The following is a 15,681-nucleotide window of genomic DNA, read 5'->3' on the forward strand; positions in this document are numbered from 1 at the left end:
AATTAATCAAGAAGCTAGAGGCCCCCGAGGAGACAACACTAAGGAATGGTCATCCCTAGTGGGCAGAAATTACTTGAGCCAAAGTTGGCCAGTTCACAGGGCTATCAATTCCAACCCACTAGGAGGAAGCATTGGAAAAATCAACACACCAATATAGAACCCATGTGTAATAGTACTTACAAACAGTGCGTTAAAGATAAAGATGGAAACAAAGATAAATATAAAAATTTAAATAAAAAAAATATAAAAAGCATGGACCATTCAAGGGTCCTAATGAGAATAATACCAATAATGACCATATGTTTAACTCATCCATGCCTAGGGGGGGCAGTAGTCAGAAGCACACTCCCTTGACTAACAATACAAAGCAGGATCCTGTACACTGTACCTACAATGGAGGGTAAGTCATCTGGCAGACCCCCACTGGTATCCCCCACTGTTGGGGTGGAATCAATAGTGGGGGACCATAGGGAAAGTGAAGTGGTTTATGCTGCCCCTGTTCTCAATCACTATGGTATCCTTGGGGAAGAGAATGTTCAAGTGGAAGGGCTCCCTATTACCTCTCACTCAAATAGGGGTTCATCTAACAATATCCCATCGAAAAGAACACCAAATATATCAGGACAGGATAATATTCTAAGTAATGACCATTTTGTAACTCATCCCCCTCCTCCAGTGGAAAAAAGAAAAATAGGAGATGAAGAGGGGTCAGAGATGGAAAGAAGAAATGGCCCAAAGAGGGGAAGAAAGGAGAACCATATTCCACTATGAAAATATTTAATTTATCATCCCATATACTAAGTAAGAGTGAGATAGATTTTTTGCAAAAGGGACTAAACTTTGCCCCCAATTGTCATGCTGATCTGTTCGATCTATTTAAAGATCTGCATAAATATATCTGTGACCTAATGGTCAAACAGTATTATTCTTTGCAGCCCAAAAAACACCCAGTTGATTGTCCCCCTGTTAACCTGGGTCCAGAGTTAGCAGAAGCAATAGTCGAAGAATTTGATATTGCAGAAACTGACACTGAAATTTTAGCTATTCTAGAAGACCTAATTTTAGAAGGAGGCCTGGAAGATCTACCAGCAATGTCTAATCCTTTCAATAATGACATAATCCACACCAAATTTCACCCCAAGTCAGCTTTCTATCCTCATTATGGAAAGAGTGAATTTACTTACTATGCAATGGTGTATGAAGATTTTATGGAATTGTGTGGTTATCCACAAGGGAAGGTGGCTAAGAGTAATCTTAATAGATCAGAAAAAGCCGCACTTGAAGCCCTGAAAAATAATCACAATGTGGTTATCTGTATGGCGGATAAAAGGGGAGCCATAGTAGTTCAAAATAGGGATGACTACATGAGGGACGCTGAAAAAGGCTTCTCTTGGATAGAGCCACATATGAGATACTAAACAAAGACCCCTTCCCCTCTTACAAAACAGAATTGCATGCGTTGGTCAATGAGGCCCTTAGTAAAGGGGTGATAAATAAGTCACAACAGCAATTCTTTATTAACAACTTCTTTAAAATATCGTATTTCTATCACAACTTAAAGGTCCATAAGGACCCACGATGTCTGCCAGGAAGACCCATAGTAGAGAGCACGGACAGCATTAACAGCAGGCTGTCTCAATATGTGGATATTTTCCTACAACCTCTGGTGGCGACCTTGCCAGCCTATATCAGGGACTTTTCACATGTGTTGGAGAGTCTGCTGAATTATAGGTGGGAATCCAGTTACCTCTGGGTATCATTGGATGTGTGCTCGCTTTACACTTCTATTCCCTATGAAGGTGGTTTACATGCAATGGATTTGGATATCAGCGGCTGAGTATTTCCATCCTGCCCAATCAAATTTCATCCAGCAGTGTACCAAATTTGCCCTAGAAAGGAATTATTTCCAATTTAATGGGTGATTCTATAGACAATGAGCGGGCACAGCCATGGGTGCACATTTTGCACAATGCTATGCAAATTTGTTTTACGGATATTGGGAAACATATAACATCTGGAACCAACTGGACCCATAACCCCTTCATTAAACATCTGGTATACTATGGGCACTATATTTATGACGTGCTCATTATATGGGATGGTTCATTAGAGACAATTTAAAATTTGATTGATGCCCGATCCCTAGTATTTTTAGATCTTGTGCTATACTGGGATGAAGAGGGAAGCATTGCTTCCAAAACACATTTTAAAGAGACAGCAGGCAACTTGTACCTACATAGGAATAGTTGCCACAAACCGAGGTGGAATGATAAAATTCCTTATAGCCAATTTTTCCGATTACGTAGGAATTGCTTTAGTACATCTGATTATGTAACGCAAGTTGAGAGATTGGCTACCAAATTTTTCAAGAAGGGGTATAAAAGGGACCACATCCAAATGGCCATTGACCATTATCTTAATGTTGGAGGGGGGGGACATCAAAAAAATTATGCAGAAACACCAGCCCATTCTGAAACAGGATTCTATCCTGGGTAAAGTGCTCCCCAATGCACCCAAGGTGGTATTTAGGTGGGCTAACAACATCAAAAGTATGGTTGCCCCTAGTTGCCTAAAGGGGGGCTTGATTAGAGCTAAAGACATTCTCACGTTTTTGAACTTGACAGGGTCCTATAGGTGTAAGTCTAATAAATGTAAGGCATGTCAATTCATAACGCATGAAAAGAATACCTTCCTTATTAATGATGGACGGGAATTTCACATAAAGCAGTTTACCAGCTGTAACACGTAATTTGTTGTTTATGGCCTAAGGTGTCCCTGTGGGTTATATTATATAGGCTGTACAGTACGTACCATGCGCACTAGATTTGGAGAATACAGACAGTTTATAGAACATTAAACTTGATAAACATAGTGTTCACAGAAATTTCATCCAGGCACATGGTGGTAGCACAATAGGTTTAGAACTCTTTGGGATTGAGGCTGTTCCTTGCCTATCCCAGAGGGGGAAAGATTCTCCAAACTGTGTGCCAGGGAGACCTATTGAATTTTTACTCTTAACACAATTTCCCCTGATGGGTTGAATGAGGAATTGGAAACCAATACCTTCATATAATATACCGTTTCCAGTGTGTTTTTTTTTCTCTTTAGAGTGGTATTAAATGTCAGGGACTCACTATTCATTTACAGGTTATGACCTATCAGCCAAGGTCATTAAGTAAATAAATTTTAATGAACATGATGTAATTGCTTAGTCATGTTTTCCCAAGTTGTAATGGTGATACTGTTTTGATGTGGAAGTAATGTCTCTTTCTTCCTTTCTTCTTTCGCATTCTTTTTTCAATTTTTCTCTGTATTTTGTATTGTATTGTATTTTTATTTTATATGCTTTGATGGTATTGTGATTATTTTAATTATTAAGGTAGAAACATATTTTGTTATATTAAGTGATTTATCAGTATGCACTTATGCACTAAAATATTATATCAAATATAATATAGACGCTTTTATACACTTAGTTGTGGGTTGCTGTTGCCCATGTTAGATCATCAGTGTGCAGCCATTTCCTTCAGCTATGGCCGCTTTAAGATCCAGGCCAGGGGAGGAGTTGGGTATTCCCTATATAGTAGTCCCTATATAACACAGTAAGTGTGAGAGGTGGGCGTGACTTGATAAAGGAGGTCACGCCTCTGAAACGCACATCTGTGTCTGTCTTCGGCACCTCAAGCTTCTCTCAGCCCTATGACCATCAGCTACGCAGCGTGAAGCCGTCGGATTCGGGCACATGCGCAGTACCATCCCCATGCTGGTGACTAGCTCCAGTTGATCTGTAGTTTTCAGCTGGTGATGAAGGAAGGGTTCCCATTACCCATACTGACTGCATCGTGCAGCAGCCATTGGGAGTGGTTCGTTGGACACTCACAGACATTTCTACATGGAATATGCGAGTGCATATTGTGCAGATTTTTATGGTTGGTTTTAATAAACTGGATTACACTAGGGCGGCTGTGCGCTCCTCTTTCTTTGTGTTATTGCAGAATTTCATCCATTTTCTAGTGGAGGTGTTGAAGAGCAGCAGTGCCATTCACCTAGTCATTCCATCCCTAATCATTGATCTAGTACATATCATGGAGGGTGTTGGAGACCAGCGCACATGCTAGTACTTCCATGTGGACTTACATACATATGGTCTTTAACTCTTCTGGTAAGGATGTCTACAAGGTTTAAGAGTGTGTCTATATAGGAATGTTTGACCATTCTTCCAGAAGCACATTTGTGAGGTCAGGCACTGATGTCGGATAAGAAGGCCTGGCTGACAGTCTCCGAACTAATTCATCCCAAAGGTGTTCTATCCGGTTTAGGTCAGGACTTAGGCCAGTCAAGTTCCCACAAAGTTGGGAGCATGAAATTGTCCAAAGTGTTTTGGTATGCTGACACATTAAGAGTTCCCTTCACTGGAACTAAGGGGTCAAGACCAACCCCTGAAAAAAAAACCCAAACCATATTCCTCCCTCCACCAAACTTTCACTTGGCACAATGCATTCTAGCAAGTACAGTTCTCATGGCAACCGCCAAACCCAGACACATCCATTGTATTGCCAGACTGAGAAGCGTGATACGTCACTCCAGAGAACATGTCTCCAGAGCACACATCTCCACTGCTCTAGAGTCCAGTGGTGGTGTGCTTTATACCACTGTATCTGATGCTTTGCATTGCACGTGGCGATGTAAGTCTTGGATGCAGCTGCTCGGCCATGGAAACTCATTCTACACACTGTTGTGCTAATCTGAAGGCCACACAAAGTTTGGGGGTCTTTAGCTATTGACTCTGCAGGCAGTTGGTGACTTCTGCGCACTGTGAGCTTCAGCATGCGCTAACCCTACTGTATCATTTTACGTGGCCTACCACTTCATGGCTGAGTTGCTGTTGTTCCCAGTTGCTTCCACTTTGTTTTTATACCACTAACAGTTGACCGTGGAATATTTAGTAGCAAGGAAATTTCACAGATGGACTTATTGCACAGGTGGCAACCCATAATGGTACCACACTTGACCCATTCTTTCACAAATGTTTGTAGAAGCAGTCTGCATGCCTAGGTGCTTGATTTTAAACACATGTGGCCATGGAGGTGATTGGAACACCGGAATCCAATGGTTTTGAGGGAGGTCCCATTACTTTTGGCAATATAGTGTAGAAGTGTTATTAGTTTATTTTTATCAGTTAACAAAATGAATGTAAATGAACAGAAGAAAAAAGAAGAGAAATCCAAATTAAGCCAACATTTGGTTTGACTACCCTTTGGCTTCAAACCAGCATAATTTCTTTAAATGTTTTCCAGCATAATTTCTTCTACTTTTTTCTTCTAATTTCTTCTAATGTTTGCAGAAGCAGTCTGCATGCCTAGGTGCTTGATTTTATACACATGTGGCCATGGAGGTGATTGGAACACCTGAATCCAATGGTTTGGAGGGAGGTCCCAATACTTTTGGCAATATAGTGTAGAAGTGTTATTAGTTTATTGTTATCAGTTAACAAAATGAATGTAAATGAACAGAGTAAAAAAGCAGAGAAATCCAAATCAAGCCAACATTTGGTGTGACTACCCTTTGGCTTCAAACCAGCATAATTTTTTCTAGGTACATATATTGCTTGTGCATTGCTTGTTTGAAGGAACTTGGCAGGTAGGTTGTTCCAAACATCTTGGAGAAGTAAACACAGATCTATGTATGTAGGCTGCCTCAAATCCTTCTTAATGTAATCCCAGACAGACTTGAAGATGTTGAGATAAGGGCTTTGTGGGGGCCAAACCATAATTTCCAGGACTCTTTGTTCTTCTGTACGCTGAAATTGGTTCTTAATGTCATTGGCTGCACGTTTGGGGTGGTTGTCCTGCTGCAAAATAAATGTGGGAACAATCACATGCCTCCTTGATGGTATGGCATGATGGATAAGTATCTGCCTTTATTTCTCAGCATTGGAGACACCATTCTGTATCTGTGAAAAAATAATGTATTTTAAATGTAACTAATGTATGTATTTGAATTTGTCTGAACTCATCAGCCTCTTGTGATGCCCTACGGACATGTGCACGTCAGAAATTTTTGTTTATTTTCAGATGCATTCGTTCATTGAAGAATTTTTTTTAGTCATATTTATGTTGAACAGATTCGTTTTCAGAATTAATTTCGTATTTTCGGCATTAATTTCGTATATTTATTGGTCCAAGTGGATTTGAAAGAGAGTTTTGCAGTTTTTCTGTAAGATTGCTACTGTATATATTCAATATATTCACTCTTCTTACATAAGTGCTGGGTAATGTGTATTGGTTGCACATTTTTGTTCTATATTCAATATATTGTTGAATCATACGGATTCAAATCTGATGGATTCAATAATTTTGGTTGCTAGTTCAACCCACCAAGAGAAATGTCATGAGCTGATTGGACAATATTGGCTGGCATCATGTGCAGAAATTAAATTCTGATCCATTTGTTATCCAAATACAAATTATTGAACACATTCGAAAATTGAATTACTTTTCCCATGGACCCAACTATTATCACATCATGTGACATCATCCAAATGAAAAAAATGCATTCGATAATTTTTTTATAACTTTTTTTTCTGATTCGTTGCTATATCCATTTCGAATCTCGGAAAATGCAATCTTGGTCCGAAAAAAACAAATCATAACAAAACGCACATGACTACTGCCCTATAAAGCAGCATTTAGACTAGGAGAGAAGGAGGCAGCACTTGGAGTCAATGAGGTGTCCATCATTCACATCTCCTGACAAGGGATGTGCTAATAGTAAGTGAAAACTGAGTGATGACCTCATAAGTACATAGCTGTTCCTTCACTCTCAAGTCAGAGACTGGGGCAGGGAGGCTGTGTTCCTTAGATGCAGAAGAGGAAAATTAAGTCATCACGCTAGCTGTTCTGTAAAGCAGGGCTGTGTAAAAAAAACTGGACTGAATGGACAGAAATACACATCCTTTAGCAGAAGGTAGCTCCCATATATGTATTTCAGCTGTATATTTTACAATTTTTCTTGCATCCACCTTTCACAATACTGAAATCAGCTGTTTTTAAGACTGATAAATCACCAAAAGAAAATCCCTTTATAACACCACCTGTATTAGTGTATTGCTGTATACCAAATCATTCCTGCACAAAATTGCATGCCATCTCAAAATAGAAAATTAGTTTTAGTCGTAAACTAGCAATATGCATCAAAGAAATAAATGCAGCGAAGGATAATTATCTTACTTGGTTACTTAAATATAATATGGCATTGTATTGTTATTATGTTAGCCCTGTTCTTTTTAGCAGAAAGAATTGATGATTTCTCTGTCAGTTACAGAAAATCTGGACAAGTTCACTGCAATGTTCTTTGTAACGTTGTCATGGAGAATGTTTGAGCTATGAAGGTGAATCACTCTCACTAAAGAGATAACAGATCTTACAATCTCTTAACAGAATCCTGGAGTGGACTTTGGAGATGTATCTGAAAGAATAGCTCTCCGCCAGAAACTGCAGTGTCGTAGTTTTAAGTGGTACCTGGAGAATGTATATCCTGAAATGAGGGTATATAATAACACCATAACTTATGGAGAGGTAAGAGGCTCTTGTATTATGATTTAGTTGTTGCTCAGTCTTAATGATAACGATATATGTATAATTGCACATATAGTCAATATACCCTAACAGAATTGATCATTGGATTTGTAGCTACAAACAGTTGACACAATGAAGTTATTAAAACTGTAGAGCGCAAAATCTGGGGCAGCTCTGCATAGAAACCAATCAGATTCCAATTTTTTAGTCAAGCCTTAAGCAGGCCATACATGGGTCGAATTACAAACTATTTTTTGATCAAAAATCAAAAACATTATTCGTTCTGTAATCCGATGGTGCCACCAATGATCTTGAAAATTGGACATTTTTCACTAATTTTCCAGCATGCCCGATAAACGAAATGGGGAGGAACCACGAAAATTGTCCAGTGCCATTTCCCCACTAACAGAGTGAAAATTGTCTGATTATTCTTAGGTCACATTTTCAAACGAAAAATCGTTCGAAAATCAACCCATGTATGGCCGGCCTTAATTGAACAAGCTGAAGTTAGAAGCTGATTGGCTAACATGCACAGCTGCACCAGATTTAGTAAATCAACCACGTTGATTTCATAGGCTACTACGTCTTCTAGAGATGTAGATATTAGTTTGCTGGATGCAGGCGGACAGTTTTAGGTTATATAAACATATAAATATGATATATAAATTTACCTGTATGGCAATCCAATTTACATAAGGTTAGCTTTAAATCAAGCAACAAATTAGGCCATAGTCAACATGGCAAAACCAAAAGAAATTTTCAGGAAAGGTTCACCCTATATAAAGATATCTGTTAGCCCCAAGATAACCCCAAGTTGTAACCAAGTGCCCAGGGTTCACAGGGCTCAGACATTTCAAGTATAAGCAGGATTTAACTATACTATACTATATGTTTTACTTAATGTGCTCCTTACTATTTGTGTGTGTATATGCAATAGAGGCATTGAGGATTAAGAATATTTGGTCATAAAACTGCCATGTAGCCATGGGCAGTGCTAAAGTTATCATTACCACTTGCCCTCCAGAAGATTTTACCCCCTTCCCTGCTATTTTTTGGACTGCATTACTTTAACTGACAATTCCACGGTCATGCAACACTGTACTAACATGAAATTTATATAATTTCTTTTACATAAATAGAGCTTTCTTTTGGTGGTATTTGATCGCGACTGGGGTTTTTATGTTGTGCGTTATAAATTCAAAAAGAATGACAATTTTGAAAAAAAAAAAAAATGATATTTTTGAAAATCAAATTTCTTCAAAAGTTTAGTTCAAAATGAATTCTGCTATAGGTTTTTGGTAAAAAAAAATCCCAATAAGTGTATATTGATTGGTTTGTGTGAAAGTTATATTGTCTACAAACTATGGATTATGTACTGGAATTTTTATTTATTTATTTTTTAATTATTAGTATGGCGGCGATTAGTGACTTATAGCAGGACCGTAATAGTAAGGTTGTCAATCCAACATTAACTGACACTGGCACTGGGACCAGTGATCAGTGCTAATAATATACACTGACACTGTACTAATGACACTGGTTGAGAAGTTAACATCTATGGGTGATCAAAGGGTTAAGTGTATGCCTAACAGTGTTTTGTATGTGTATAGTGTGCTGCTGTTACTAGGGGATGAGCCGGTTTTTATTCTCTGCTTTGCAGACAAACAAAAATCAGCTCATCCCCGCTGACAGGGCAGAGTTCTGTATTGTTTACATACACAGAGCTCTGTCCTGTCAGCCTCTTCATCAGTCACCAGGTTCTGGCTGTCAGCCATTGGCGGGAACCTGCTGATCAGCTTGTGCTGTGTTTAATCACAGCACACCCAGGGTACGTGCACGCGCCCCCTACCTTGAAGTGCTGGATTGCATGCTAGGTACATGATCCAGGGCAGGAGAGCCACCTTGCTGTCGCACATGTAAGTGATGCAGTCGGCAAGCAGTTAAAGACTGAGGCGCCTCTACAGAGATTTCCTTCATTTCCTGTCCCGGAGACAATGTTGTTCTAGCCGTCAGCTACCCTACTAAAAACAGTGTTTTACTACTGTCTCTGGTCCTATTTGAAATTTCTCCCGTTTGTGTCAGAAGAACAGAAAGGTAAGCAAAAAATTCCCCACACGGCCATAGAGACAATCAAAATTGAAAGATGTTTTTAGCATTCTTCATGCTACCTTGAAAACTTAACAAGCAAAAAAAAAATTATGGCTGGAGATGCTTTAGAGCATAGGTATAATAAAAACTATTTTTTAAGCTTTGGATAGAGTAAGGAAGAGTGAAAACCTCTGATGGTCATTTATATCCCTTTTTTTTCCGTTTATATCCGTTTTTGTCAGCTTACATCCGTTCACATCAGTTTTTGTCCATTTACATCCATTTTTTGTCTGTTGTTTTTTATAATGGAAGAAAAATAGGGTTTTCTTCCATTCAAAAAAACAGATGTTAACGGATGCGGACATTAACTGATATAGTTACATACCGTATTTTTCGCCGTATAAGACGCACTTTTTCTTCCCCAAAACTGGGGGGGAAAAGTTGGTGCGTCTTATACGACGAATAGAGAGAGAATCCATGAGGCACGGCCACGGCCGTAGGAAAGTCTGCGGCTTTGGCCTATCTCTGGAGCGGTCGGCCATCTTAGTACACCCGGCGGTGCACGCTGACGTCATCACCCCCTCTGCTCGTGGATCAGCAATGGGCAAACTATGGCCCGCGGGCCATATACGGCCCGGCGGACCTTTTAATCCGGCCCGCGGAGCGTGGCAAACATTGGCTGTCAGGATGTAGGCGGGGCAGCGTGACGAACTCATCTCCTCTCACAGTCCGCCCTGAAGACCGGAACGGCGCGGGAACACGGCGAGAGGAACGTGCGGAGCAAAGGTAAGTGAATTGACACAACATGGGGAATGAATTACTATAGGGAGGATGAATTACTATAGGGGGGATGAATTACTATAGGGGGGATGAATTACTATGGGGGATGAATTACTATAGGGGGGATGAATTACTATAGGGGGGATGAATTACTATGGGGGATGAATTACTATATGGCGGATGAATTACAATGGGGGATGAATTACTATGGGGGATGAATTACTATATGGGGGATAAATTACTATGGGGGATGAATTACTATGGGGGATGAATTACTATATGGGGGATGAATTACTATATGTATTGGGTTCAGAATCTTTTTTTTTCTAGATTTTCCTCCTTTAAAATTGGGTGCGTCTTATATTCCGGAGCGTCTTATATGGCGAAAAATACGGTAGTTAGTCTGGCTGAAAACAGACAAAAGTCCATTCAGTTCATCCATAAAAAGAAAAAAAAAAGTTATAATCCTACACCTACAGCTGATCCAGAGAAAGGCAAAAACCCAGCAAAGCATGATACAATTTGCTCCTGCAGGGTAAAAAGTTTCTTCCTTGAAAAATTAGTTAAAATACTACTACTATGGTGGTATTAACAAAAAAGCTATCTACTAAAAATAAAAATAAATAATTAAAGTGGTGCATCAATACTAGTACACATACTCATAAAACTGTGTATAATAAATAAAAAAAAATTGATAAGTTGTGTCGCGCTCCATTCACCAGTATACTGTATTCCTTTTGATAAATAATTATAGTATATAAATTCTCCCACACAACCGTGCGACTGTTTTCTATCTCAAAAAATTATTTTAGTGAATATGACCTAGTTATCCAGTCAGAAATGAAAAGTGAAATGCCATACCAAAAACCATGGTGACAATAATAATATTATTAATGCAAGTAAAATACACCAATCATTTGTGACAAAAAATATGATTGAAAATTGAGAAAAAATAAGAATTAGAAAATTAAAAAATAAAATATGATAAGAAATGAAAAATAAAAAATAAAAGTGTCAAAATTGTGAAATATTGATTAAATAAAAATAATGAATAAATGAAATATGTATATATGTAAACGTCCTCTTTGTGATCTCACTATGCTGGCTTTAATCTATAGCCCAACCATATAAGTGGCTATATAAGCTGTAAAGTCCTTATTTGTACCAAATATAAGATGTCCGCGCTAATAATCAAATGTAAATACTAAAGAGTAAACTGTGATGATAATCTCCTTCCACTGGGGGTCTCCTGATCTCCCTTCTTGCCTGCGAGTGAGGGATGGATGGATGAGGATTTTTCCCCTTCTCCTGCAGGGGTCTGTCTCCTATTTTCTCCTCTCCCCTTTATTCCTCCAGTTGAAACATGAAAGACATAAATATCCACATAGTGCCTTATCTTTGGTGGTGAATTTTATTTCATACAAAGACAAATGCGCACTCACATTGAATTACAGGTATAATCGCGTTTGTTGTATCAGTGTGTGCCCATGCACACTAACAGTACTCGCCGTTATGCTGACTCTTAAAGCTTCGTGACTTCAGAGCCCCTCCCCTACGTGTTGCGCCACAGGGTCACTTGGCTTCCTCAGGGGAATATCCACTTATATAGCCACTTATATGGTTGGGCTATAGAGTAAAGCCAGCATAGTGAGATCACAAAAAGGATGTTTACATATATACATATTTCATTTATTCATTATTTTTATTTATTCAATATTTTTCACAATTTTGACACTTTTTTATTTTTGATTTTTCATTTCTTATTATATTTTATTTTTTCATTTTCTAAATCCTATTTTTTCAGAATTTTCAATCATATTTTTTGTCACATATGATTGGTGTATTTTACTTGCATTAATAATATTATTATTGTCACCATGGTTTTTGGTATGGCATTTCACTTTTCATTTCTGATTGGATAACTAGGTCATATTCACTAAAATAATTTTTTGAAATAGAAAACAGTTGCACGGTTGTGTGGGAGAATTTGTATACTATAATTATTTATCACAAGGAATATACTGGTGGGTGGAATGCGACACAACTTATCGATTTTTTTTTTTAATTTCTTCCTGATCCCCCGAGAGGCAATCGGATATTTCCAAGATCAACTTTACCTATAAATGTTAAACAGAAGATCATCAGTTTACATCCACTAGTCCATAGAAATACATGAGTGTCCATTTTTCATCCGTAAAAGGACAGATGAAAAACGGACATACGGAACGCCCGTGTGAAAGGGGCCTTAAGCTTTCACTGATACCTTGCATGACCTGAGTGGATTGAATAACACAACCTTGACAGCTAGTCAGCAGGAAAGATTGCAATCAGACCAAACTGATAGATATACTGTAAAGCTCGTTTCCCAATCTAGATTGTAGTCTTTTCTGTGAAAAAAAAAATCTTGCTTTACTGAAAAGTTTTTTTTGTTTTTTTTTCATTTAGTATAGAAAGGAAGCATTCAACACATAATCCAATGCAATGTAAAAACATACTGAATACATCCATGCCACTAATGGACACAAATGATAACCCTTAAGCATAGCTAAAGGCTCGTGGAGAGGCTGTCCATTTAGATTTCTCAAGCAATGCAGTTCTGTACGTAATGTTACTTTGTTATATGATACAATCATCCCCCTATCTCTGCCTATCCCCAGGTTGTGACAACAGTTATGTTTCAGCAGACTCTGACAGTCTACTTTGAGGATCATGTCAGTGAGGAAGATACTTGTCCCATAGTGCTATCACCACAGTCAGTATAATTGTACATGACTCAAAGCTTGTCAGTAGTTATCAAAGTCTTGAATCTGTAAATCCAGCCATCCTCTTAGCCGGGTGCATCAAAGCATATTGACATTTGACAAGATGTTTAAGCTAAATCCAGATCTTTTAAGGTTAGAAACTAATGAGGGTCCTAAATTCAATGTTTTTTTCCTTTTACAAAAAACACATCATTACAATCATATACAACTGGTGTTTAATTTATAGAAACATATTGAAATATTACTTAGCAGCACATTAGACAATATTTGAGTCTAATTCTAGTCTATTTGGCTCTTTTCCATTGCTCCCCAATATGCCATCACATCCCAGATTCCCTACTCACAAATCCAGCTCTGAAGATCAGATCTGTCAGTGGTGCAATTTTTTTTTGCTCCTGCGTTGCTGGACAGAGCTGATCAGGCAAAGCACCTGAACTTCCTGATAGTGTCAACACTTTTCTGCTTCCTGCTGTAGCAAGCAAAAAAGATGGTGTACTTTGTCAGCCCAGCATTAATACAGAAGTAGAGAAGGCACATGATGTAACATTATATCTTTTAGCTGCTAACTACAAATATAAAAAAAACAAGCTTTCTAAGCTCTTAAGCTCCTTCTACAGGTAAGATGACCTTTTGAAGCTTGCTAGTTTGTTGTTTAACAATTTACATATTTAGGTATATATATATATATATATACTGCTCAAAAAAATTAACTTTAAAAACACATCAGATCTCAATGGGGAAAAATATCATGCTGGATATCTATAATGATATGGACTGGGTAATGTGTTAGGAATGTAATGGTGTCCCATCATTTGATGGAAATTAAAATTATCAACCTGCAGAGGACAGAAGTCCAAGACACCCCAAAAATCTAAGTGAAAAGGTGATGCAGCAGGCAAGTCCATTTTGCTGAAATTTTATTGCAGCAACTCAAAATGGTACTCAGTAGTTTGTATGGCCCCCACGTGCTTGAAATGCATACCTGACAACATCAGGGCATGCTCCAAATGAGATGACAGATGGTGTCCTGGGGTATTTCCTCCCAGATCTGGACCAGGGCATCACTGAGCTCCTGGACAGTCTGAGGTGCAACCTGGCGGCGTCGGATGGACCGAAAAGTGATATCCCAGAGGTGTTCTATTGGCCTATTACTATGATGGACTGCCTCACCGGCCAGTAGAAATGCATGAGAGGCAGGAGCAAATTAATCAGCTCCCAGAATGGCCTGCCATTTAGCTAGTGTGTTGCACTTTATACCTATCAGCAGAATTTTTTGTTCGTTTGCTAAAATGTCATATCAAACAGTGCATCAAATAAAACAAAATGTACCATAGTTACCATTCAAACTAAAAAAAAGTTTTTGCAAAGTAATCAACAAATTTACTATAAAAATTGCTTTGGTCATCAACAGTAATTTGATTATTTAACATGGTACATGCTATACAGTATTACATTGGGTTGGAAGCAAACTACTGTGAAGTTCCATGGCCATTTGTTCTTTTACCTTGGTACTTTTCCATAAGGGTTAATTACACTTGTCATCCATTTTACTGGCAGAAGTGAAATAAGTCAAATTAAGTATTATATATTGGCACAGCTCTAGCATGCATACTTAAAGGGAAATCCATAAATTACTTAAAGTTAAGCTGTTTTCAATACTGTAAAAAGGAAGAATATAAATAAGTGAGCGAGACAGCAGCGCTTACCCCTGTTAATATATAGACATGGCACTTTTCATGACAGCAGCCAATGATTAAACAAGCCTCACAAGATGCCATTAGCAATGCTTCAGTGAGTATATTGGCTGGTAATGCAAAAGATCCAAGCAATTGCTAGAGATAATTGGGTACTGCATGGGTTATTGAACTACATGCAACTCAGGTAGTCCCAATGGCCGCCATAAACACAAGAGGGATTCTGTACAAAAACAGACTGGGCATCTATTAAGTGCCTGTCACCATCAACACATTACCTTCCTACCTGGATTCCTTCACATGATTGCCTCCATAATTCCCGTGTTTTAAGACTTGTGAAAGGTGGTTTGCACCCCCAGAAAAAATGTATTATACTTCTTGGCATGACTGCTCCTCATGTCAAGTCCTGAGTATCTATGTTTCCATTTTGATAGACATAAATAAAGTTACAAGACAGAAAACAGTTCATAAAAGTTCTGAACATATAAAATAAAAATACCAATGGCCCAAATTGCTATAATTTCCCTTTAAAATTAGCTCCAAATAATTTTACTTTCTGAAATATCCTTTGGTATCATGTTGGCAACAAAACAGTGCCAGAAAAGAAAAAATAACTTATCACTATCCTATACTGTAGATGTTACAGCAGATAGTGATTAAGCATAGATGCAAACAGCATTGATCAAAGAAATGTTATGTACCTTTTAATCTACTAAAATGCAGATATCTTTATTTTTACAGCAAATTAGCATGAAATGAATTCACAGTTTTCTGGAAGCT

General features: G+C 38.2%; 1 protein-coding gene across 1 annotated transcript in view; it reads left to right on the top strand.

The window, feature by feature from the left end:
• GALNT9 (polypeptide N-acetylgalactosaminyltransferase 9) overlaps positions 1–15,681 on the top strand; it is a 482,832-nt gene that overhangs the window by 424,716 nt on the left and 42,435 nt on the right. Inside the window, exon 8 of the mRNA XM_089672443.1 lies at positions 7,440–7,577. Within this exon, the coding sequence (XP_089528569.1) occupies positions 7,440–7,577 (138 nt within the window). The remainder of the gene's footprint in view (positions 1–7,439; positions 7,578–15,681) is intronic.

Source organism: Staurois parvus, unplaced genomic scaffold (genome assembly GCF_062004578.1).
Source record: "Staurois parvus isolate SC_StPar_1 unplaced genomic scaffold, SC_StPar_1.0 ptg000129l, whole genome shotgun sequence".
Classification (NCBI taxonomy): domain Eukaryota; kingdom Metazoa; phylum Chordata; class Amphibia; order Anura; family Ranidae; genus Staurois; species Staurois parvus.